General features: G+C 41.7%; 1 protein-coding gene and 4 non-coding genes across 5 annotated transcripts; 4 read left to right on the forward strand and 1 right to left on the reverse strand.

Moving 5' to 3' along the window:
- The first annotated feature begins 775 nt into the window (after window positions 1–775).
- Window positions 776–3,708, forward strand: LOC116675447 (tripartite motif-containing protein 16-like). Its single transcript, XM_032507250.1, is given in 3 exon segments — window positions 776–1,816; window positions 1,819–2,477; window positions 3,589–3,708. Coding segments are annotated over 2 exon segments (1,668 nt in total). The 5' UTR covers window positions 776–790; the 3' UTR covers window positions 2,461–2,477; window positions 3,589–3,708.
- Window positions 3,709–5,024: 1,316 nt separating this feature from the next.
- Window positions 5,025–5,096, reverse strand: trnag-ucc (transfer RNA glycine (anticodon UCC)). Its single transcript has one exon. It is a non-coding gene; the product is annotated as a tRNA-Gly (tRNA).
- Window positions 5,097–10,740: 5,644 nt separating this feature from the next.
- trnav-uac (transfer RNA valine (anticodon UAC)) lies at window positions 10,741–10,813 on the forward strand. Its single transcript has one exon. It is a non-coding gene; the product is annotated as a tRNA-Val (tRNA).
- Window positions 10,814–11,052: 239 nt separating this feature from the next.
- On the forward strand, window positions 11,053–11,125 carry trnav-uac (transfer RNA valine (anticodon UAC)). The gene has a single exon. It is a non-coding gene; the product is annotated as a tRNA-Val (tRNA).
- Window positions 11,126–11,307: 182 nt separating this feature from the next.
- Window positions 11,308–11,380, forward strand: trnav-uac (transfer RNA valine (anticodon UAC)). The gene has a single exon. It is a non-coding gene; the product is annotated as a tRNA-Val (tRNA).
- Window positions 11,381–24,255: the final 12,875 nt, after the last annotated feature.

Here is a 24,255-nt window from a genome sequence, read left to right on the forward strand (position 1 = left end):
GAGACCTCACACCAAATGGGATTTCATATGATTACATGTAACTCTTTATTTCTTTACGTAATGAATCTGTTGTTTTATTGTTTGTATTGTCTCCTGTGTTTTCTATTTATTTCTTTGTGAGAATTACACTTAAGGTTTTTGTGCTATTGATGTTTACCGGATTCTTTGTGTAAAGACATATTTGAAACTCCTGAGAGTTTCTACAGGGTGATGGTCAAAGGTTTCACTTTATCTTGTGTGTTGCTGGATAAGATAATGTGTTGTAGAAAGGTGAAGTGTTAGTTTTGGGTTTTAAACTCAGTGGATTACAGAGGAAATAACAAAGGGCATTAAATGGTATCTTGTTATGCACCTGTGTTCAGAGAATTTATCTCTGACACCTTGTACACACATTCTAGGATTTTGAGATTATTATACAGCAATTTAAGGGTTTATGACATTTTAGTTTGACAACTTTTTAGTTGATTTTAAACCAGGAAAAGGAACATTTAAGATTGAGTCAGAGACATACGGAGACATCAACAAAACCTGAGGAGAAGAAAAGGATTTTACAACTAGAAATGTCATGTTTTCTAATGTTGAGGACGTTTTAACTGAGGTGTCATTTAAAATGAGGAAACAAAGTCCAACGTCAAGGTGCCAGTACACATCCTGGCATGAGTCAATGTTTGAAAACCCCTCCCTGTATTGTTTAATGACAGCAAAGCTGAACCTTGGACCTGGATCCCTTGATAACACAGTCACGCATACTGTAGGTCACAGTCAGAGTCAGTCATCACTGAGAGGTGAGATGGCGCAGAGAGGGGTTCAGCTGGACCGGGAAACCTTCTCTTGTTCCATCTGTCTGGATCTACTGAAGGATCCGGTGACTACTCCCTGTGGACACAGCTACTGCATGAACTGTATTAAAAGCCACTGGGATGGAGAGGATGGTGAGTACAGCTACACCTGTCCTCAGTGCAGGAAGACGTTCACACCGAGGCCTGTCCTGCTGAAAAGCATCATGTTAGCAGATTTAGTGGAAGAGCTGAAGAAGACTGGACTCCAAGCTGCTCCTGCTGATCACTGCTATGCTGGAGCTGAAGATGTGGCCTGTGATGTCTGCACCGGGAGGAAACTCAAAGCCATCAAGTCCTGTTTGCAATGTTTGATCTCTTATTGTGAGAAACATCTTCAGCTTCATTTTAAATCCCCAGCTTTTAAGAAACACAAGCTGGTGGAGCCGTCAAAGAAGCTCCAGGAGAACGTCTGCTCTTGTCACGATGAGGTGATGAAGATGTTCTGCCGTACTGATCAGCAGCTTATCTGTTATCTCTGCTCTGTGGAGGAACATAAAGGCCACGACACAGTCTCAGCTGCAGCAGAGAGAGCTGAGAGGCAGAGAGAGCTCGAGGGGAGTCGACTCAACATCCAGCAGAGAATCCAGGACAGAGAGAAAGATGTGAAGCTGCTTCAACAGCAGGCGGAGGCCATCAATCTCTCTGCTGATGAAGCAGTGGAGGACAGCGAGAAGATCTTCATTGAGCTGATCCGTCTCCTGGAGAAAAGAAGCTCTGATGTGAAGCTACAGGTCAGATCCCAGCAGGAAAGGGAAGTGAGTCGAGTCCGAGAGCTTCAGGAGAAGCTGGAGCAGGAGATCACTGAGCTGAAGAGGAAAGACGCTGAGCTGAAGAAGCTCTCACACACAGAGGATCACAACCAGTTTCTACACAACTACCCCTCACTGGCACCACTCAGCCAATCAGCATCCAGCATCCAGATCCGTCCTCTGAGCTGCTTTGAGGACGTGACAGCGGCCGTGTCAGAGCTCAGAGATATAAACTACAGGACGTCCTGAGAGAGAAGGGGACAACCGTCTCACTGGCAGGGACTGAAGTGGACGTTTTACTGCCACAACCAGAGCCCAAGACCAGAGCTGGATTCTTACAATATTCACGTGAAATCACACTGGATCCAAACACAGCAAACACATATCTGTTATTATCTGAGGGGAACAGGAAAGCAACGTTAATGAGACAAGAACAGTCTTGTTCTAGTCACCCAGACAGATTCCTTGAAGAGAATCAGGTCCTGAGTAGAGAGAGTCTGACTGGACGTTGTTACTGGGAGGTGGAGATGAGAGGGGGAGGAGTTTATGTAGCAGTCACATACAAGAATATCAGCAGAGCGGGGGGGTTGGAGGAATGTGAATTTGGTTTCAATGACAAATCTTGGGCCTTAGATTGTGACAACAACAGTTATGCATTTTGGTCAGACAATGTCCAAACTCCCGTCCCAGGTTCTTTGTCCTCCAGAGTAGGAGTGTACCTGGATCACAGAGCAGGTATTCTGTCCTTCTACAGCGTCTCTGAAACCATGACTCTCCTCCACAGAGTCCAGACCACTTTCACTCAGCCCCTCTATGCTGGACTAGGGTTTGATTGGTATGGAGCCTCTGCTGAGTTGTGTAAAGTGAAGTAGACAGAAGTCATTTAAGGGTTAAATTAAACTCTTCGTCTTATTAAGTCTCCATGGTTACTGCTGAGAGCTGATTGTTGTCATTCTAGTTTTCATGTGTTTCCACGTTCCGTGTTGGTTTTCTTTTTTTTTGTGGCTTTTATCTAAATTTTTTGACACTTTCTTCAACATTTCTTTTCTTTTCTAAAGGTTTTTGTAAATTAGTTTGAGGTTTTTTGCTTGTATTGAGGTTTTAGAAGTGATGAAATTTTGTTTTGTTTGAGAAAATCATTTGGGGAGCCCCAGAAGCTCTGAATGAGCTTGGTTTAGATCTGTTATTTTACCTGCAGAGGGTAAGGCTGAATCCCATTTCTCCATCTTACCCATACCCCTTGGCCCTTGAAACCAAGGGGTAGGGGTAGTACTTAGGTCTGTTTGCAATACATATGTGTATACACATGTAAACACGGTGTGTTGTACATCTGTTTCAGTTATCCCTGTTTTGAATGGCATGGATGTTTACAAAAACATTTTGGTTAACAGAAATCTGTCGTTATTATCGATAAATTAAACATAACAGGGAAATTGTTATAAAATATAATAAAATTGAATGAAATCACACTGGATCCAAACACAGTATTCACATATCTGTTATTATCTGATGGGAACAGGAAAGCAACGTATCATACAGTAAGAAGTCACCAATTCTTTTATATTTATTATAGGTCTCAGGTCCTGAGTAGAGAGAGTCTGACTGGACGTTGTTACTGGGAGGTGGAGATGAGAGGGAGAGTTTATGTAGCAGTCACATACAAGAATATAAGGAGAGTGGGGGGTTGGATGAATGTAGATTTGGTTTTAATGACAAATCTTGGGTGTTATATTGTTTCAACAACAGTTATATATTTTAGTACAACAAAGTCCAAACTCCCGTCTCAGGTCCTGAGTCCTCCAGAGTAGGAGTGGACCTGGATCCCAGTGCAGGTATTCTGTCCTTCTACAGCATCTCTGAAAGCATGACCCTCCTCCACAGAGTCCAGACCACGTTCACTCAGCCGCTCTGCGCTGGACTAGGGTTTTTTTGGTCTTGGTCTTGGTTTTCTGGATTCTCTGCTGAGTTGTGTAAAGTGAAATAAACAGAAGTCATTTAAGGGTTAAATTCTGAGTTTTAACTCTTCGTCTTATTTAGTCTCCATGTTTGTTGCTGACAGCTGATTGTTGTCATTCTATTTTTTATGTTTTTCATGTGTTTCCACATTTTGTGTTTTTTTCTTATTTTTTTGGCTTTTATCAACAAGCTCTCAATGAGCTCAGTTGAGATCTGTTATTTTACCTGTAGAGAGAAGTCCATATATGGTCAGACAGGTGTGTCTGCAGGTTCACAGCTGTGCTGGGAGGGGTTGACCTGCAGAGACACACGGAGACACACAGAGACAGACACAAAGAGACATACAGAGCCAGAGACACACAGAGACAAAGACACAGAGACAGAGACAGACATTTCCAGAAGAGAAATCTGAAAATTGTAAATTGTTCTAAATTCTTCTTTTATTTTGTTGACATTTTAGAGTTTTTCCAGACAGGATTTTGGAAATCTCCTTTCATCACTGCATCAATCACAAAAACACCTGTTGACAAGTTTTTAGACATGAAATGTTCCATAAATCAGTTTCTGAATGATATGTGAACACCCCCCTCTGTAATAACCTTCATAATATAGATTGGAGTGAAACTGGGAAGTTGGGTGCATGGAAGTGCTGCTGAAGTGGAGATTTTTGGCTCAGTCTCTGAAAAACCCATTTAGAGAAAACGGCCTTTGAACATCTGGATTATACATAACATAACATTAACATCTGGTCATTATAGGAGAAAAGGGTCTAATTAATGAACTAACACATATCAACAGGAAACTTCCCCAGTTAATTACTTACATTAACACAGAGAAATTTTACAGATTTTTGGATTACTACTTTTCTGAAATGTCATGTTTAAATATGCAAATGCTAACTTTTGGTGAATTTAGGAGAACTTTGAACGTGCAAATATACATGATCACCTACATGTGTATTTTGGTATGATGGTTTTTAATAAACCTCATTTTTCTTGTAACTGTTATGTTTTCTTTCTCATTTGCTCAGCTTGACATTTTTGGTATGGAATGCAAATCAAATGCTTCTAATGATAAATTATTCCAACTTGATGTCAGATTGAGTGGGTTCAAATCCCACCTCTGCCGTTTACATATATTCCATAGCTGGAAGGCAACCAATGTGATGTCTTACAGCTGTGACATTTGGCCTGAACTTGGTGAAGTAACTAGAATCATCCATCAATAACTTTGCTGAGATTGTTCCTTGTTAACCTGAGGTTTTACGCTGGTGAAACCTTCCTTTCCAACACTTTGAAGTAGAAAATCAACAAATAATTGTGATAATCTCCATATTGATCAAAAATAATCGTGATTATCTCTTTGGCCATTATCGTGCAGCCCAAAGAGATCTAATGTTTTATCAAACCAGGTTGAGCAAGTAACCTTTCTGCTGACTTCTTGTAAAATAAAGCAAGTAACATCACTCAAAGAAAGCTACTGCGATGGCTGGGAATCGAACCCAGGTCAACTGTTTGGAAGGCAGCTATGCTCACCACTATACCACCATCGCTGTGCTATACAATGTTCACTTCAAATCTTGTAATACATCTGGGCATTGAGACTGTGAAGTGCGCTCTATCAGTGAGCTACAGCCCCTGACGATTCAGAAATTCCCTCCAGGGGGTCCTGTGTTTTCACATTCACAAGAATGGGAAGTGCATTCATCTACATTATTGCCCTTCGGTAGCTCAGTTGGTAGAGCAGAGGACTGTAGAGTTGTAATGAAATCCTTAGGGTCGAAGGAGTACTCTTTTCCAGAGTTTCCCTTCAGGGATCCAGAAAATATTTCTGATTTTAATGTAGAGATGGACAGACGACCCAAAAGCATAATACGTCTTGTCATACATAACAAGAAAAAAAAAGAAGAGGTGGGGGAGATAGAGTTAAGCCCCGACAGAATAGAGAATTACAGACAAAAGTTGTGAAATAGTGCCAAGTGTGACCAGAAGAATTGGGAAAAAAACTAGCTTCTCTTTTCTCCTGTTTTGTACAAAACAAAAGATAACTTTCACCGAATCCCTCAGTTAAAACACAGTCAATATTTGTCTCACTCAATGTCCAATTTAAATCATTTATCCGACAGAATTGAAACTTTAACTTTGAAATTGTTTGAAATTGCTTCCTTGTCTTTTGGATTTCAGAGTTGAATCATCAGAGCTCTCCGTGGTTTCTGACCCTCTGTCTCTCACAGATATTTGGCGAGGTTTAGAGGCAGGTGATCATCAGATCCCTGGATGCATGCCCTCATCAGTCACCAGCAAGTCCCGATCTGATCCCTCCTTGAAATCCTGCCAACAACGCCAAGTTTCCTGTGGAAGTTTCTTGTTACAGCGAAGGAGGAATTTTGGATTGGAGAAGAGACCTTGTTGAAACAGAATAAAGACAGGCTGCAAACTGAATTAAAGGTCTTCGTATTCGGTGAAAAGGTTTAATTGTTTTCTCAAGAAAAACAATCAGATGACAAGAACAGCTCTCACAATGCACAACATTTCTGTGTGAATACAATCAGTAATACACTTCTTTATATCTAGTGCCCCCAGAGGAGAAAAACATCCCTTGTTTGGAAAACGGTTTAATCTGAAAGTGGACCTCAGGCAGACAGTTGGAGCTCTTACATTTTTCTGAATCTGCCACTCCTTGTTTCAAGTTTCTTGACCGGTCATTCTATCTTAGCTGAAAAAGGACATCTTGTCTCTTGGATAGGCTATGGTCTCGAACTAGGATCAACTATGATAAACACAGCTTTAGACAACTGTTTCTGTCAGTTTCCACGTCATCTATTCTTCAAGGAAATGGTGTGGAGTCATAACAAATCCAGTTGTCTCCTACAAGGAGAAACACACAGATGACAGATACAGAAGTCATATACTCTGAGGAACATTTGAGATCTTATTATGAATAATTAATATGAAAATCATTGGTTAAATGTAATTTTCCATTACAAGTTACTGTTTGAAAAAAAGAAAAGAATTGTTATTGAGATAGAGGCAGATGAAGTGTTTATGACCCCTCAATGATGACAAAAGGATACATCCTCGGTCGGGGGTCTGCTTTAAAGGAAACGGTACTCTTTAAAAGTGTTGGGGTTCTAGCGATCAACTAATGAGGAAGAATCTGACTAATCTAAATCAACCAAAAACAAGTCCACAAACTTATTCTTTCAAATCTTACACCTGAATCCTTAAAGTACTGACCATTCCCTGACCAGGAATTGAACCCGGGCCGCGGCAGTGAGATCGCCAAATCCTCCAAAAGAATGACTCCTGGCTAGAGCTTCAGAAGGCAGGACATGACAGATTACACATCTGTCACATAGTCAGTTTGTATTCTTAAATACCAAGTCTCTTGCTGTTCCTTGACTAGTTGGCCCCCCCTGCTTTGCAGTTTCTATCAATGTAAAGTGAAGCGGAGGATGGAACAATTTGGAGGCATAATGGAGAACTAGCTTTACAAATTTGCCGTGACCCGAATTGGAACCGGGGTTGCTGCAGCCACAACACACTAACTAACCATAGAGTATAGAGTACTAACCACTATACAATCACGGCCACTTGGTGGCAGTAGGGCCTTGTTATTGTGAAAGCATAGTGGGAACTCTGAATATCAACTCTACTGATATTTTCCCGCTTTCCCTGATTGTTGACTAAGAATTGAAAATTTCATGGATGGTTTATCTAGCACGGCTGATTCTGTCTTCAGGGACACATTTATTTTCAAGGAAAAATGATTAGCAAGCAAAAACAGAAAACCATCAACAAGAGCTTGATTATTGCTGTAGTTGACTGACACTTAGTGGCTTAGATGAATTTACACACATTTTGAAACAATAATTACTCATCATTTGGCTATTTAAAGATGTACATTTTCTTTGTAGAGTTTGTCCGGGGGGGGGGGGGGTAAAGTTGGAAATGACGAAGAAGGGATTTTGTCGCTAAAGAGCACTACGAGCTAGCCAGGAGTCAAACCTATAATCTTCTGATCTGTAGTCAGACACGTTATCCATTGCGTCAAAGCTAGGGAGCAATAATCTCATGGGGGGGGGAAGAAGACGAAAAAGGGGAAGAGGTAGGGAAGAAGGAAAAAGAGGAAAAGGAAGAGGAAAAAGGAGGAAAAAAGAGGAAATGAGAGAAAAGATGAGAAAGATGCTAAATTAAACACAAAGGAAAATCACATCTACAAAAATAGATCTGGTGGATGTGACTCCTTAATGGTCTAGTGCAGTGATCATCAACTGGCGGCCCGCGGGCCGAATGCGGCCCGCCGAGCCGATCGATCCGGCCCGCGACTGGATTCCAAACTTGTGAGGATCAAAGAGAAAATATGTAGGCCTATTCTACACTACGAAAGCAACTAAAAGCAGCAGCAACTGAATCTCTTCTCAGTAATCACCCCCCATTCATGACTCTATTTAGGCTACCCCCCAAAATCAAACTACTCTCTCTTGATCAGTTAAAGTTCGAGTCATGACGCCACTTGCGTGGGAGTAGGCAGATTTCAGTGCGGCGATTTTTTCCTCTGGCGCGCCTCTGACTGCTCAGGATGTGAAATCTTAAAATTTGAATGTTTAGTGTGGTGGTGACAGCGCAGATTGTATTCTTTCGCAACAGCAACCGTTTCGTTGCAAATTATTTATTTATATATATATATATAATATTATATATATAAATCAGGCATACTGGTGAGGCATTCCGGATGGTTGGCATGATAAATGCGTACTTTTCAGTCCAGTCATCATTGAAGGACCTGTTTTCAATATCAACTTTGCGTTTCATAGCCTTTGAGAGTGCCATTTTACCTCCGTTAAGAGACCCTTCACTTCCTCAGTGTTTGTTTTTCAAGTGCTCTATAAGTAAAATTGACTTATTTGAGTTGAGGCAAAGTATCTCTCACCCCTGGTGGTTGTCTGTGGTGTAGGTGATAGGAACCTGACTCATAAAGGCCTTCAGTTTTGTAGTGAAATGGAAAAAGTATTAACAATAAACATCAATCATAATGTTATACCAAAATTTGATTTTTTATTTAAGGGTCCGGCCCCCAAGGAGACTGTCTGGCAAAATTCTGGCCCTCTGACAAATATAGTTGATGACCCCTGGTCTAGTGGCTAGGATCTCAGCGATCTCAGCACCGTGGCCTGGGTTCAATTCCCGGTCAGGGAATGGTCAGGACTTGACATATTCAGGTGTAACATTTGAAAGAGTAAGTTCCTGGACTTGTTTTTGGTTGATTTAGATTAGTCAGATTCTTCCTCATTAGTTTAACGCTAGAACCCCAACACTTTTAAAGAGGACCATTTCCTTTAAATCAGACCCCGACAGTGGATGTATCCTTTTGTCATCATTGATGGGTCATAAACACTTCATCTGCCTCCATCTCAATAACAATTCTTTTCATTTTTTCAAGCAGTAACTAAACCCCTAACCAACATTTTCTACCTGAAAACCAATGTATGTGAGTGTCAAATAATGTCATTTTGGATTCAGGTCAAAATTTTGACATTTTAGTGCAATGCAAAGGTGCATAACAGATTGCTTTCTATTTACGTGGAGCGATGCAAAGCAGGGGTGGCCAACTAGTCAAGGAACAGCAAGAGACTTGGTATTTAAGAATACAAACTGACTATGTGACAGATGTGTAATCTGTCATGTCCTGCCTTCTGAAGCTCTAGCCAGGAGTCATTCCTCTCATAAAACAATATGTGTCATTCCAGTAAGTGAAAACGAAACTCACATCTCCAAAGATAAACTTGATACATGTGACTCCCTGATGGTCAAGTGGTTAGGATTCAGCGCTCTCACCGCTGTGGCCCAGGTTAAATTCACGGTCAGGGAATGGTCAGGACTTTACACACCTTAAAAAATTCCATCTTAATGCCACTGTTTTGGTTATTTAGTGCAGACATAAGGTTATGTTATAGCCCTGAATGTTTTTACTGTTTTTATGAAACATCTGTATTTGCCATAGACAGTTAAAGGTATTTACTGCATGATACCGCCCCTGGGTTGCTTAGCAACCGAAGTAAAACAAACCGCAAAAGTGCTCTTTGAAAACAGTGTAAATACCTAGTTTGCTAGCTAGACAATGTGGTAATTTGTAAGCTGGTGTGCTTTCCCTGCAGGGCAGGCTAATTATAATGTTGCTATTTCTTTCTGACTAATTATTTCTTCCTGTGAAGGCTGCAATCACAATGTGTGAGCCGTTTGAGCTCAACAATCTTGGACCACAAATTGAGATCGATTTGATAAATAAGACTTAAACCAGCTTAGGGCAGTTCCTTTAATGCCAATTAAGTGTTCCAATCTCTATAATAAGATAAGATGGTCGATGGTATCAAATGCAGCACTAAGATCTAATAACACCAAAACAGAGTTAAGTCCTGTGTCTGATGCAATTAGGAGGTCATTAGTAATTTTCACAAGTGCTGTCTCTGTGCTATGATTAACTCTAAATCCTGACTGAAAATCCTCAAATAAGCTGTTGCTATGCAGAAAGTCGCACAGCTGTTTGGCGACTGCTTTCTCAAGAATCTTAGAGAGAAATGGAAGGTTGGATATAGGTCTATAGTTGGCTAAAACATCTGGATCAAGGTTGGGCTTTTTCAGAAGAGGTTTAATTACAGCTACTTTAAAGTACTGTGGTACATAGCCTGTTAATAAAGACAGATTGGTTATATCTAGTAGAGAAGTGTTGACTAATGGTCAAACTTCTTTAAGTAGCCTAGTCGGGATGGGATCTAAGAGGCAGGTTGATGGTTTAGATGAAGAAATAATTGAATTAAATTGATAAAGATCAAGTGAAGCAAAGCAGTCTAAACACGTATCTGGTTTTACTGATGTTTCTAAGGTTCTTGACTTTAGAGATAAGTCAGTGCCAGTTAAAGGCAGGTCTTGGTGAATTTTGCTCCTAATAGTTGTAATTTTATCATTGACGAATCTCATAAAGTCGTTACTACTAAGAGCTATGGGAATACTTGGCTCAATAGAGCTGTGACCATCCGTCAGACTGGCTACAGTGCTGAAAAGAAACCTCACTTCACTTCGTTCACCATTGCATTGTTTTCACTTTTCAGAACCGGAGCTACAGTACAGCTAATTCTACAGTCTATGGTTCAGGTCACATTTATATGCAGGTTATGTAAAGAAAAGCCAGATCACAGAGGTTCCGTAGTGTAGTAGTTATCACATCTGCTTTACACGCAGAAGGTCCTGGGTCCAATCCCCAGTGGAACCAAATTTAAGGTTTAAAGTAAGAACTATGTCCTGTTATCACCTGGCAGGCGTCCCTGGAAAAGTCTTAAAAATTGGAGTGAACTATACTCGACAATCAAAAAAAACATGCTCCAAAGACATATTGTCTATCTGAAAGACTTCTTCAGTGCTCTTGCATTGGTTTCACTTCTTAGAACCTGACCTCCATCCATTTTATTTACAGTATGGTTCTGATTATGTTAAAAATAACAGTATTACAGAGGTTCCATAGTGTAGTAGTTACCATGTCTGCTTTACACGCAGAAGGTCCTGGGTTCAATCCCCAGTGGAACCAGACTTATGCTTTAAAGTAAGAACTATGTATTTGGTACCACCTGGCAATTGTCATTTAAAAAGTCTTTAGAAAGAATTCAATGCAAATAATAAAATATAAGCCCATGTCTTTTCAGAACCTCGCCTCCAGCCATTATTTTTACTGTATTGTTCCGATTATGTTAAAGATGACAGTACGTCGGAGGTTCCATAGTGTAGTAGTTGTCACGTCTGCTTTACACGCAGAAGGTCCTGAGTTCAATCCCCAGTGGAATCAGGCTTATGGTTTGAAATGAGAACTATGTCCTGTTACCGTTTGAAAAGGGTTGAACAACAATTGAATAAAAACCCACAGCAATGCCTTCTCTTCTCAGTCAATTAGGGCATAGTTATACATAGAATTGTAAAAATGAATGGAAAATGGACTTTCTTAAAGGTTCTTCAAATATGTTTTGTCTCTCATTCTTGGCAGTGTACCCATGAATGAAAAATATTACTGTATTATGGACTGTCTTTGTTGTTTGTCTAGTGATATATGTCAAAGGAGTGAGACAGGTCGTGCCTTTTACAGAGGTTTCATAGTGTAGTAGTTATCACGTCTGCTTTACAAGCAGAAGGCCCTGGTTTTCAATCCCCAGTAGAACTGCCTCCTCTACCACTCCACCAACCCCCTACACCCCCTCATTGCCTCCTCCCCCCCCTCTTTTGTTCCCACACCTCCCTTCTCACTCCCCTGTAGTCAGCCCTCCTCCCATTTCCTCTCCCCCCATTGAAGTGTCAATGGGGGGAGAGGACATTCACACCTGGCCAGGTGAAGAGACAGCTGGAAAGGCTTCACCAGTGCAAGGCTGCTGGCCCGGACGGCATCAGCCCCAGGGTCCTGAAGACCTGCGCCAGTCAGCTGTCTGGTGTTCTCCATCACCTCTTCAACCTGAGCCTGAGCCTGAAGAGGGTGGAAGACGTCCTGCCTTGTCCCGGTCCCCAAGAAGTCGACTCCATCTGGCCTTAAGGACTACCGCCCAGTGGCTCTCACATTCCATGTGATGAAGGTGCGGGAGAGGCTGGTCTTGGCCTACCTGAGGCCGCAGGTGAGTTCTTCTCTGGACCCTCTACAGTTTGCCTACCAGCCTTGTCTGGGAGTGGACGACGCTGTCATCTATCTTCTGCAGCGAGCTCATTTGCACCTGGATGGTGAGAATCACATTTTTGATTTCTCCAGTGCATTCAACACCATCCAGCCTCTGCTACTTGGTGAGAAGCTGCGGGTGATGGGTGTCGGTGCGTCCACAGTCTCCTGGATCACTGACAACCTGACAGACAGACCACAGTTTGTCGGTCTGGACCGTGTTCCGTCTGATGTTGAGTTGATGGTGAGTGGCACGGGGGCCCCACAGGGGACTGTGTTGTCTCCTTTTCTGTTCACCTTGTACACCACAGACTTCCAGTACAACTCAGAGTCATGTCACCTACAGAAGTTTTCTGATGACTCTGCAGTTGTTGGGTGTATAAGGGATGGACAGGAGGGAGAGTACAGGGCACTGGTGGGTGACTTTGTGGAGTGGTCTGGTAAGAATCACCTGCTTCTGAACGTGGATAAGACCAGAGAGATGGTGATCGACTTCAGGAGGAAGGGAACGGCTCCGCAGCCCCTTTGCATCCTGGGAAGTGACGTGGAGATGGTGGAGGAGTACAGATACCTGGGTGTCAACATTGACAGCAGGCTGAACTGGAAGGTCAACAGTACTGCTGTTTACAAGAAGGGGATGAGCAGACTCTATCTCCTGAGGAAGCTGAGATCCCTTCAACGTGTGCAGCAGGATGTTGGAGATCTTCTACCAGTCTGTTCTGGCCAGCGCTCTGTTGTCCTCCGCCATCTGCTGGGGGGGGGGGGGGGGGGGGGCAGCAGCATCGGAGCCAGCGATACAAACAGACTGAACAAACTGATCAGGAAGGCTGGCTCCGTGATCGGCTGCAAACAGGACACTTTTGAAGCTGTGGTGGAGAGGAGGTCACTGATCAAACTGTTATCTATCATGGATAACCCTGACCACCCTCTCCACCCCCCACTGGTCCTACAGAGGAGCTCCTTCTCAAAGAGGCTCCGACAGTTTAAATGCAGCACGGACCGCTACAGGAAATCATTCCTACCACAGGCAATAAAACTCTTCAACGCGTCATCCCTGGGGGGTAGATGAGACTCTGAGACACCACAATATTGCAATAAGGGCAACCGGCACGATTGGTTCATTTACATTTTAGCATACTTAAACAGTTGCAGATTTTGTTTTTCCCATCTTGTACATATTTAAATATTTGTTCTTATATTCTTATATTTTGTCATTATTATTATTATTATTATTTCATGTATATTGTATGTATGTATATTTTGTGTGCTGCTGTAACACTGTAATGTCCCATTTTTTTGGGATCAATGAATATCTATCTATCTAAAGAATCACTACTTCTAGTGTATAGAGCAGCATATCTCCACCAGACTCCATGTAAATAATCACTACTTTTAGCGTGTATAGAACAGCATTTCTCCACCAGACTCCATGTAAATAATCACTACTTTTATAGAGCACTATCACCAAACCCACCATAATCCATATAATCTGGGGTTTTATTTATAAAACTGCATGTAGGATCCTTACGGAAAGTGTACGTACACCCAAAAGCCAAAAATAAATCAGATCGATAAAACCATGTGCATGCACATCTGTATGTAATATTCTGTTTATAAATCACATATTACCTACAAGTGTGCATATGTGAATCAGCCTCTTATCCCTCCCTGTACACGCCCACTTTTCATTTTAATAATCTGTTAATATTTAAAGTATAACTTGTGTATATTTCAACCTGGACTCCATCCCCCCGTGGTTCTGTGTATGCAGTAGCATTTTGAAATACATTCTTTGAGGGGCAGGAAAAAAGTGTTAAGACCTCCAAACTGGAGTGATGTGAACATTGAGTTAATATATACATTTATCATAATTTAAACCATAATTTCATACAATAATAACTCAATAAATGTACTCACAATATTAACACACACACACACACACACATATACTTTCTACATTTTCAGGATTTTAAATATTAATATTATGTTTATGAAAGAAAAGTTCAGTTATTGATATTACTACACACATGTCAGGTTGATTTAATTATGTATACTCTATATTACATATTATTTTGTAGTTTTTCCGTTGTTTTTTGTAACCGTTAAATAATTTATTTTGAATGTGTTCAGTGTTACAGTAAAAATACAGTGTTTTAAAATCTGTTGACCTACTTCAATTCTATTGGTTGCTGTTAACGCCCCGTCCAATCAGCTGTCGATGTGAGGGCAGAGGGGCGGGCCTTCGGCGACCGTTATCCGTGATTATGAAGAGAATCAGTTATCTTTACCGGGGCTGATTAGCTGCACTTACTGAACCAGACAGAAGGTAAACATTCATACATTCATTCATTTCCATATGTAAACATATGGAAAACATACATATGTGTGTGTGTGTGTGTGTGTGTGTGTTAATATTGTTTTACATCCATACAGTTTGTTAAAGTTATGATACCAACGGCTGTTAGCATCGTTAGCCCATTAGCATCGTTAGCAGTTAGTGTAGCACAAGCTAAAGTCCTTGTGGAGGGTGACCAGACGTCCCCGGTTTCCGGGAAAAGTCCCCGGTTTTGGTGACCTGTCCCCGGAAATGTCCCCGGTTTTCACTGTGACTGACAGACCTGAAATTGGAATGAAAGAAAGAAAACACTGACCCAACTGACCTAACTGGCTCTATTAGCCTACAAGCTAGCACTAGCTTGTAGTCTAATAGAGCCAGTTAGTAGTTGTTTTAAGTGAGTGAGTGAAACCATAGACAGTTAAAGAAGTGGACCAACAGGTCCCGTTGTTTCCATGGAGACCAGTGAAGTCTATTAGAAGCGCTTTTCCGGTGATGCTGAGCGTTACTGCGCAGCCTCCAACTGACGACGTAAATGTGACGTGAGCAACCTGTCTGAAAGTTGTAACCGTAAGTAATTACTGCAAACAAACATGCTAGTTAACATTAACATAGGTACAGGCTAATTACTGCTAACTAACATGCTAGTTAACATTAACATAGGCACAGGCTAATTACTGCTAACTAACATGCTAGTTAACATTAACAGACACAGGCTAATTACTGCTAACTAAAATGTTAGTTAACATAGGCACAGGCTAATTACTGCTAACTAACATGCTAGTTAACATTAACATAGGCACAGGCTAATTACTGCTAACTAACATGCTAGTTAACATTAACAGACACAGGCTAATTACTGCTAACTAAAATGTTAGTTAACATAGGCACAGGCTAATTACTGCTAACTAACATGCTAGTTAACATTAACATACACAGGCTAATTACTGCTAACTAACATGCTAGTTAACATTAACATAGGCACAGGCCAATTACTGCTAACTAACATGCTAGTTAACACTACATAAAAGAGACACAAAAATACAGTTAATCAACATTGTATCGTCTTATAGTCTAAGACAGCGGGGGGGGGCAGAAGGTTACTTCCTGGTGTGAAGCAAAAGGTTTCTTTCTATATGTGAGATGCCAGACTTGACCTAATCATTTCTTTAGAGTGGGGGGGGGGACAATAGGGCCGTCCTGATCTACTCGTCACTGAGACAACAGATGATAATTAAACAGCTTGATATGGAGCATTCACCACTGAATTAAATCAAATCTTCTCAACCCGACTGCAGCATACTTTAGCATAAGTACATTGTTTTTAACTTTTCATATCTCAACACTGTCAACGGGCTTATCTGCTAACGTTAGCTACAAACAGTTACCTTGGAACATTCCAGCAAATAGACCAAGCTTTAATGCGTTGCCTGAAATATATCTTCAAACAAACAAACAATTGCTGATTTTTATGTTTCTGAAATGTGATCATTTGAAGCTTTTCCGTGTCGTACGTTAGGGAAAGAGATATGAATCCCAATTACTTTGGTTTCTATTGAAATCAGGATTATTTAACAGGATTCCTTGTTGTCTCTTAGAAAGATGTTTTCATTTATTAAAGTTAAAAACAGCTTTAACTGGGATTTTTTTGCTTCGTTCTTTTACTGTAGAAGAAATGTTTTGGCTTGTTTGTTTTCTTTAAACCAATCAGAATAGTCGTGGGCGGGGCTGAGCTCTGGACGCAACGACTTTGGCTCTGCTACATAGTCTCAGGAAGGAACTGTTCACCCTGATAGAAGAAACACATGTTGACAGAGAGCAGACAGACACACACACACACACACACACACACACACACACACACTATGTCAATGTTCTGCATCCATGGCTTATCAGTCTGTGTAACTTTACTTCGTCCTCAACAATCCTGCTCCAATCACTGCCAAAACATCCCAGTTAGATATAAGATGGCTAATGTTAACATATTCTTTGGGAATCTTTACAGTTATTCCCTTAAAGAAGCGGCCAGGCCTGCCTTGTTGCACCATCAAAATGTCTTTCTGAACTTTCCATTTTCACACAGGAACATCTGGAGATGTTCTGCTAAATGAAGTGTGGTTGGTCCAGGCTACTGTGCATGTAGCTTGTATTTCCAGTTAATGACTTTTGGGCCTTACATTGTAGTAGTTCTTCCAGTCTGAATGCAGGAGATACTTGACACTCTGGAGTCCTATGGATTGGTCCCCTCATCAGCCCTTGCATTTTCTCCATTCAAACAGAAGATTTGAATCTAGTAAAACACGGTCAACTAGAATTCACTTACACCTCCCATTAGTTCTTCTAACCCTTGTATCTTTATCTCTGCATGTCCCCCCCCCCCCCCCCAATCATTGGGTCTAGTAAAGGCACCTTCAGAAGACGGCAAGCTGGCGACCAGAGCAGGAAAGGAAGGCAAGAAGGAGGAGGAGGAAGAGGAAGAAGAGGAGTATGTGGTGGAGGAGGTTCTGGACCGCAGAGTGGTGAAGGGAAGAGTAGAGTTTCTGCTGAAATGGAAGGGGTTCTCAGAGTAAGTATGAGTCTAGAATATTAATGTTTGGTGTTCTTGGTCCTGATATACTGTGTATATATCATTATCATATAACTCAATGCATTTCCTTTATTTTCATGACTATTTACATTGTGGATTATCACTGAAGGCATCACAACTGTGAATGAACACATGTGGAATTATGAAAAGTGTGAAATAACTGAAAACATGTCATATATAGTCTAGTTTCCTCAAAGTACCCCCCCCTTACTGTGATTACTGCTTTGCACACTCTTGGCATTCTCTTGAATGGTAGTCACCTGAAATGGTTTCCCAACAGTCTTGAAGGAGTTCCCAGAATGCTCAGCACTTGTTGGCCCTTTTCCTTCACTCTGCAGTCCAGCTCTCCCCAAACAATCTGGATTGGGTTCAGGTCCGGTGACTGTGGAAGCAAAGCACTCCATCACTCTCCTTCTTGGTCAAATAGCCCTTACACAGCCTGGAGGTGTGTTAGGAGTCATTGTCCTGTTGAAAAATAAATGATGGTCCAACTAAACGCAAACCGGATGGGATGGAATGTCGCTGCAGGATGCTGTGGTAGCCATGCTGGTTCAGTATGCCTTCAATTTTGAATAAATCCCCAACAGTGTCACCAGCAAAGCACCCCCACACCATCACACCTCCTCCTCCATGCTTCACGATGGGAACCAGGCATGTAGAACCCATCCAGTCACCTTTTCTCCGTCACACAAAGACACAGCGGTTGGAACCAAAGATCTCAAACTTGGACTCATCAGACCAAAGCACAGATTTCCACTGGTCAAATGTCCATTCCTTGTGTTTCTTGGCCCAAACAAATCTCTTCTTCTCCTTAGCAGTGTTTTCCTAGCAACTATTTGACCATGAAGGCCTGATTCAGTCTCCTCTTAACAGTTGTTCTAGAGCTATGCCTGCTGCTAGAACTCTGTGTGGTATTCATCTGGTCTCTAATCTGAGCTGCTGTTAACTTGTGATTTCTGAGGCTGGTGACTCAGATGAACTTATCCTCAGCAGCAGAGGTGACTCTTGGTCTTCCTTTCCTGGGGCGGTCCTCATCTGAGCCAGTTTCGTTGTAGCGCTTGATGGTTTTAGCGGCTGCACTTGGGGACACATTCAAATTTTCCGGACCGACTGACCTTCATTTCTTAAAGTAATGATGGCCACTCGTTTCTCTTTACTTAGCTGATTGGTTCTTGCCATAATATGAATTGTAACAGTTGTCCAATAGGGCTGTTGGCTGTGTATCAACCTGACTTCTGCACAACACAACTGATGGTCCCAACTCCATTAATAAGGTAAGAAAGTCCACTAAGTAACCCTGAAAATGCCCACCTGTAAAGTGGAAACCATTTCAGGTGACTACCTCATGAAGCTCATTGAGAGAACACCAAGGGTTTGCAGCACTATCAAAAAAGCAAAGGGGGGCTACTTTGAAGAACTAGAATATAAGACATGTTTTCAGTTATTTCACAGTTTTTGTTAAGTACATAATGCCACATGTGTTCATTCATAGTTGTGAGGCCTTCAGTGATAATCTATAATGTAAATAGTCATGAAAATAAAGGAAATGCATTGAATAAGAAGGTGTGTTCAAACTTTTGGCCTGTACTGTATATGTGTGTGTATGCAAATAATCTACAGCATAGATTGCAGCATTGTATCATGCCCTCAAATGATCAATGGATTGTCTAAAAACAAAGTGTGAGGAGATGTTCTTCTGTCTGCACTCACCTTTCCAGTGAGGATAACACATGGGAGCCACAAGACAACCTGGAACTTGACCTTATCGCCGAGTACATGCAGAAACACAAGGAGACGGAGGAGAAGAAGAAGGAGGGCAAGAGGAAAGGTGTCGGGAAGGAGGAGGTGAGTTAAGGAAAGAGGGTACTCCAGACTGAAGAGTCCCAGAAATCTAATCTCAATATTAATGAATGCACACAGGTTTCACAAATGTCTTTTAGGATTTATATATAAATGACTCTCGTCATTACAATATGCATGTGCATATTACATACATACATACATACATACATACATGCATGCAAAATAGTAAGACTAGGCAATTCCAATTGCTTTGGCGAAAGAGAGCGGATGACAGTTGGCTCGAGTCCAGTAGATCAGACGGCTCTGCAGAGTCGCGTAATTACGACTTCATGACTTTTCATGACCAGCTGAAGGAGCGGTGGTGTACATAGCAGAAACCCTGTTGTGCGTCTGCCCTATACCGTGGTGGGCCGCCATCAACATATCAACACTAAAAGACGGCGGCTGTGGCTAAGTAGAAAAGCGGTCGCCTGCCAATTAGAAGGTTGGTGGTTCAATCCCTGCAGTCCTACGTCAAAGTCGAAAACACTGAACCTGAGTACGGGGTGTACTTGTACAGCAGCCTCGGCCACAGTGTACTTCTGTGTGTGAATGGTTGCTGTATTATGTAGAAAAACTTTGAGTAGTCGTTGACACTAGAAAAGTGCTATAGAGAACAGTCCATTTATCGTTTTAGTCCAAAGAGAACTCGGGTATCATGGCCAAGTTTTAGTCAAACCATTTTTGTCTTTTTTAAATATTATTTACACAGACACATGTTAGATAAGAGCCAGGGCTCCTGGGCTCTACAACACGTTGTTGTGCGGCTCAGGCAGAGGAACCGCAAAGTTAGCTGACGTTAACTTTTTTCAGACAACGGAGTTGGATTTGCCTTTTTTGCAGACCAAACGCTGCTGTTGCTGCCCTCCTTCTGCCATCTTTACTCGTGCTGAGTTTTTTAAATTCCACTGGATGCACACACCTTGCCCCCTGACTGCTGAGAGGTTTGATGGCTTTGGGAAGGGCAGATGTGCATGCGTGTGTCATTCAGAACACAAGACAAAATGAGTGTTCTTCAACACAGAACATTTTTTTCTCGATTATACTATTTTGTGATCGTTGGAGTCAAAATCTATATTAAAAACAAAATTCTATTAATTGCACAGCCCTCGCTAATGGTAAACATATTCTTTGTGAATCTTACAGTTATTCCCTTAAAGAAGCGACCAGGCCTGCCTTGTTGCACCATCAAAACGTCTTCTGAATTTTCCATTTTCACAAATGAAGTGTGGTTGGTCCAGACTACTGTGCATGTAGCTTGTTGCTCCAGTTAATGACTTTTGGGCCTTACATTTTAGTAGTTCTTTCAGTTTGAATGTAGGAGATACTTGACACTCTGGAGTCCTATGGATTGGTCCCCTCATCAGCCCTTGCATTTTCTCCATTCACACAGAAGATTTGAATCTAGTAAAACACGGTAAACTAGAATTCACTCACACCTCCCATTAGTTCTTCTAACCCTTGTATCATTGTCTCTGCATGTCGTCATCCCCCCCCTCCACCTCCATGGGTCTACTAAAGGCACCTTCAGCAGACGGCAAGCTGGCGACCAGAGCAGGAAAGAAGGGCAAGAAGGAGAATGAGGAGGTGGAAGAGGAGGAGGAGTATGTGGTGGAGAAGGTTTTGGACCGCAGAGTGGTGAAGGGAAGAGTAGAGTTTCTGCTGAAATGGAAGGGGTTCTCAGAGTAAGTATGAGTCTATAATATTAATGCTTGGTGTTCTTGGTCCTGAGATATATAATATATATTACATATTGCAAATAAGTGTCAGCATGGTATCATGCCCTCAAAGTTGAAGGTTTGGTATTTGACACTACGTTGCAGACCCACAAACAACCTTACAAGATGGCAATAGAAAAAAGGAATAATAGGAAGGATAATTAAAGTGAGAATGGATTGTCTAAGAACAAAGTGTGAGGAGATGTTCTTCTGTCTGCACTCACCTTTCCAGTGAGGATAACACATGGGAGCCGCAAGACAACCTGGACCTGGACCTTATCACCGAGTACCTGCAGAAACACAAGGAGACGGAGAAGAAGAAGAAGAAGAAGAAGAAGGGAGGGCAAGAGGAAAGGTGTCAGGGAGGAGGAGGTGAGTGAAGGAAAGAGGGTAGTTCAGACTGAAGAGTCCCAGAAATCTAATCTCAATATTTATGAATGCACACAGGTTTCACAAATGTTTTAGGATTTATATATCATACCGTAATTCCTCAAAGAAAAACCGATGGTCAATAAACTGCGGCCCTCTGATAGTGGCCGGGGGGGCAACACGGATAAATAAAGGCCGGGAAAAAGTCATTGTGGATAATCTCCTCGGTGCCTTTCATATAATGTGCAGTCAAGTGTATTGTAATGTACTACCAATTAACGTAACAGATTCAACAATATATTCACACTTTGTTTTTCTGGATTATTGTTCTCATGTAAAGTATTATTTTTTGTTATCATTTTTATTTTTGATCTAATTAAGAAACAAAGAGTGCCAACCAATCCCTGAGTGGAGAGGCTGATGACCCCTAAAGATACTAGATCAAGTTCAACTGGGTGTCAAACACTCCCTCAAAGTTTCCAGCACTACCAATCCCAGACCATCCCCCGGTTATTACCGCCTGGCTCAAGGCCGCCAACAAAAAGGCCACGCAGATATTCAATTCAATTTTAACAGTTATTTCTTTGCGCTTTCCATAAAGATAAAGAGCAGGTCTAGACTGGACTCTGGAATGTTATTTACAGTGAGGAAAATAAGTATTTGAACACCCTGCTATAGTTCTCCCACTTAGAAATCATGGAGGGGTCTCAAATTGTCATCGTAGGTGCATGTCCACTGTGAGAGACATAATCTAAAAAAACAAAATCAAAACCAATGACGTCTTAGTGTATTACCAACAGTAACCTTGGAAACGGTGGTCCCAGCTCTTTTCAGGTCCAGCTCCTCCCGTGTAGTTCTGGGCTGATTTCTCACCTTTCTTATGATCATTGAGACCCACAAGGTGAGATCTTGCATGGAGCCCCAGTCCGAGGGAGCTGACAGTCATGTTTAGCTTCTTCCATTTTCTAATGATTGCTCCAACAGTGGACCTTTTTTCACCAAGCTGCTTGGACATTTCCCATAGCCCTTTGCAGAATGTGGAGGTGGACAATTTTGTCTCTAGTGTCTTTGGACAGCTCTTTGGTGTTGGCCATGTTAGTAGTGGATTCTCACTGATGTATGGGGTGGACAGATGTCTTTATGCAGCTAACAACCTCAAACAGGTGCATCTAATTTAGGATAATAATGGAGTGGAGGTGGACATTTTGAAGGCAGATTAACAAGTCTTTGAGGGTCAGAATTCTAGCTGATAGACAGGTGCTCAATACTTATTTGCAACTGTATCATACAAATAGTTTAAAATCATACATTGTGATTTCTGGATATTTTTTTTTTTAGATTAGTCTCTCCACAGTGGACATGCACCTACGATGACAATTTCAGACCCTCCATGATTTCTAAGTGGGAGAATTTTCAAAATAGCAGGGTGTTCAAATACTTTTTTTCCTCACTGTATCTCCTGGTCTTTCCATAGAGAGCAGGTCAAGGCCAGCAACAAAAAAGGCCACACAGATATTCAATCCCAAACTTTATTAAACACAAACACAGCGTAACAATGGTAATGCAGCAGTCGAACTTGGACACAGACATCCTGTGAACGATGCTTCTGGTTTTACTTAGTAAGGTGCCATGGTGGAGCGAGCTAACTCCAAGTATTTGATGTATGAAATGATCCACGATCCTGGTATGTGATAAACAGGCCCAACACCACAGTATGAGAAACATCCCATAACCCCATGCTTTACTGTCTTCACAGTGGACTGGGGCTTGATTTCAGTGCAGGGGGGTCGGAGGACAAACTGTCTGCGGCTCCTAGACCCAAAAAAACAGTTTCCCTCTCATCAGTCCCCAGAATGTTGCTCTATTTCTCCGTTGGCCAGTCAATGTGTCCTTTGGTTGTTTCCCACGTCGGTCAGGCTTTGGATGTCATTACAAGGCATCTGAAATCTTTTGGCAGAGCAGCTTATAATCTTCTGCACTTCTTTATATGTTTTCCTCTCTCATATCAACTTTTTAATCAAAGTCCTCTGTTCCTCAGAGCAATGTCTGGAACGAGCCATTTTGCTGAGTATTTCAGTGTGAAATGCACTATAACCTCCATGTTCAACAATGTGCTTCCTTCTTCCTTAAATATGTATATATACAGTAGGGCTGCACGATTATGGCCAAAATAAAAATCTTGCGCAAATTTGATCGCGATTATTCTCACAATTATTTTTGATTTTAACCAAAACAAATTTTATCGTCATGTAGGCTATTTATAACTGCGAGAGGGAGTGTGATGGACGCTACTCACAGAGAGACGGCTGATCATTATGAACATTTCGGGTTGAATGGTGGATACACGTCGTGTGTATGAAACGTCTGTATCTTTCCGCATTTTTATGAACTATGATATTCTCGCAATGGGTCACATCTCTGGCCCAGGTCAGGTCCTGGTCCAGGTCCAGCAGCTCCGTCTCACACGCTGTTACTCTACCAACTGTAGTTAGTTGCTTTCAATAATTTCTTCTGTGTTCTTTGCCGTGGCGGCCACGATAGCAGAGTTACCCGCAGAAACAATGGTACAAATACAGGGTTGCCCCTCATATTTAACAATATACAGCTGTGTTAATTAAAAATAAAACTGTAGACAAATGTCAGAAGTGTGGACCAGGCGCTGTGTGGCCAGATGCGGACAGTAAGAGGAGAGAGAGTAGAGAGATTCAAACACAGGCACGGCTTTACAGACGAAATGGGTCATGTATCGCAATATTAAACCATATCCATTAAACAGCATTGCAGCGGAGCGCGAGGACATTAGCACCGCTGCGTCCTAGAGGAGCTAACGGCTAACAGACGCTACTAGCACCAACTAGCACTGGTCACTGCTGTTCTCTGAAAACACAGACGGGACAAAAGTTGCGTTTAGGTAAACTGGTAAACCTTGAGACCGACGTATAACCGACTGCTATCTGTTGAGTTTTTCTCCCGTTACTCTGTCCTCTGACTGTCTCCATCTAGAAACTAAGCTGCGCGGTGCAGGAACAACTGATTTGAAATTTGATCGGGGGAAGTCAAAATTGTGATCACGATTAAAAATTTGATTATTCTGCAGCCCTAATATACAGTATATAGATTAATTATGGCCATAACTGACACCTGTTTCTTCACAGAATCAATCAGCTCACTATTT

Source organism: Etheostoma spectabile, unplaced genomic scaffold, assembly GCF_008692095.1.
Source record: "Etheostoma spectabile isolate EspeVRDwgs_2016 unplaced genomic scaffold, UIUC_Espe_1.0 scaffold00001883, whole genome shotgun sequence".
NCBI lineage: Eukaryota > Metazoa > Chordata > Actinopteri > Perciformes > Percidae > Etheostoma > Etheostoma spectabile.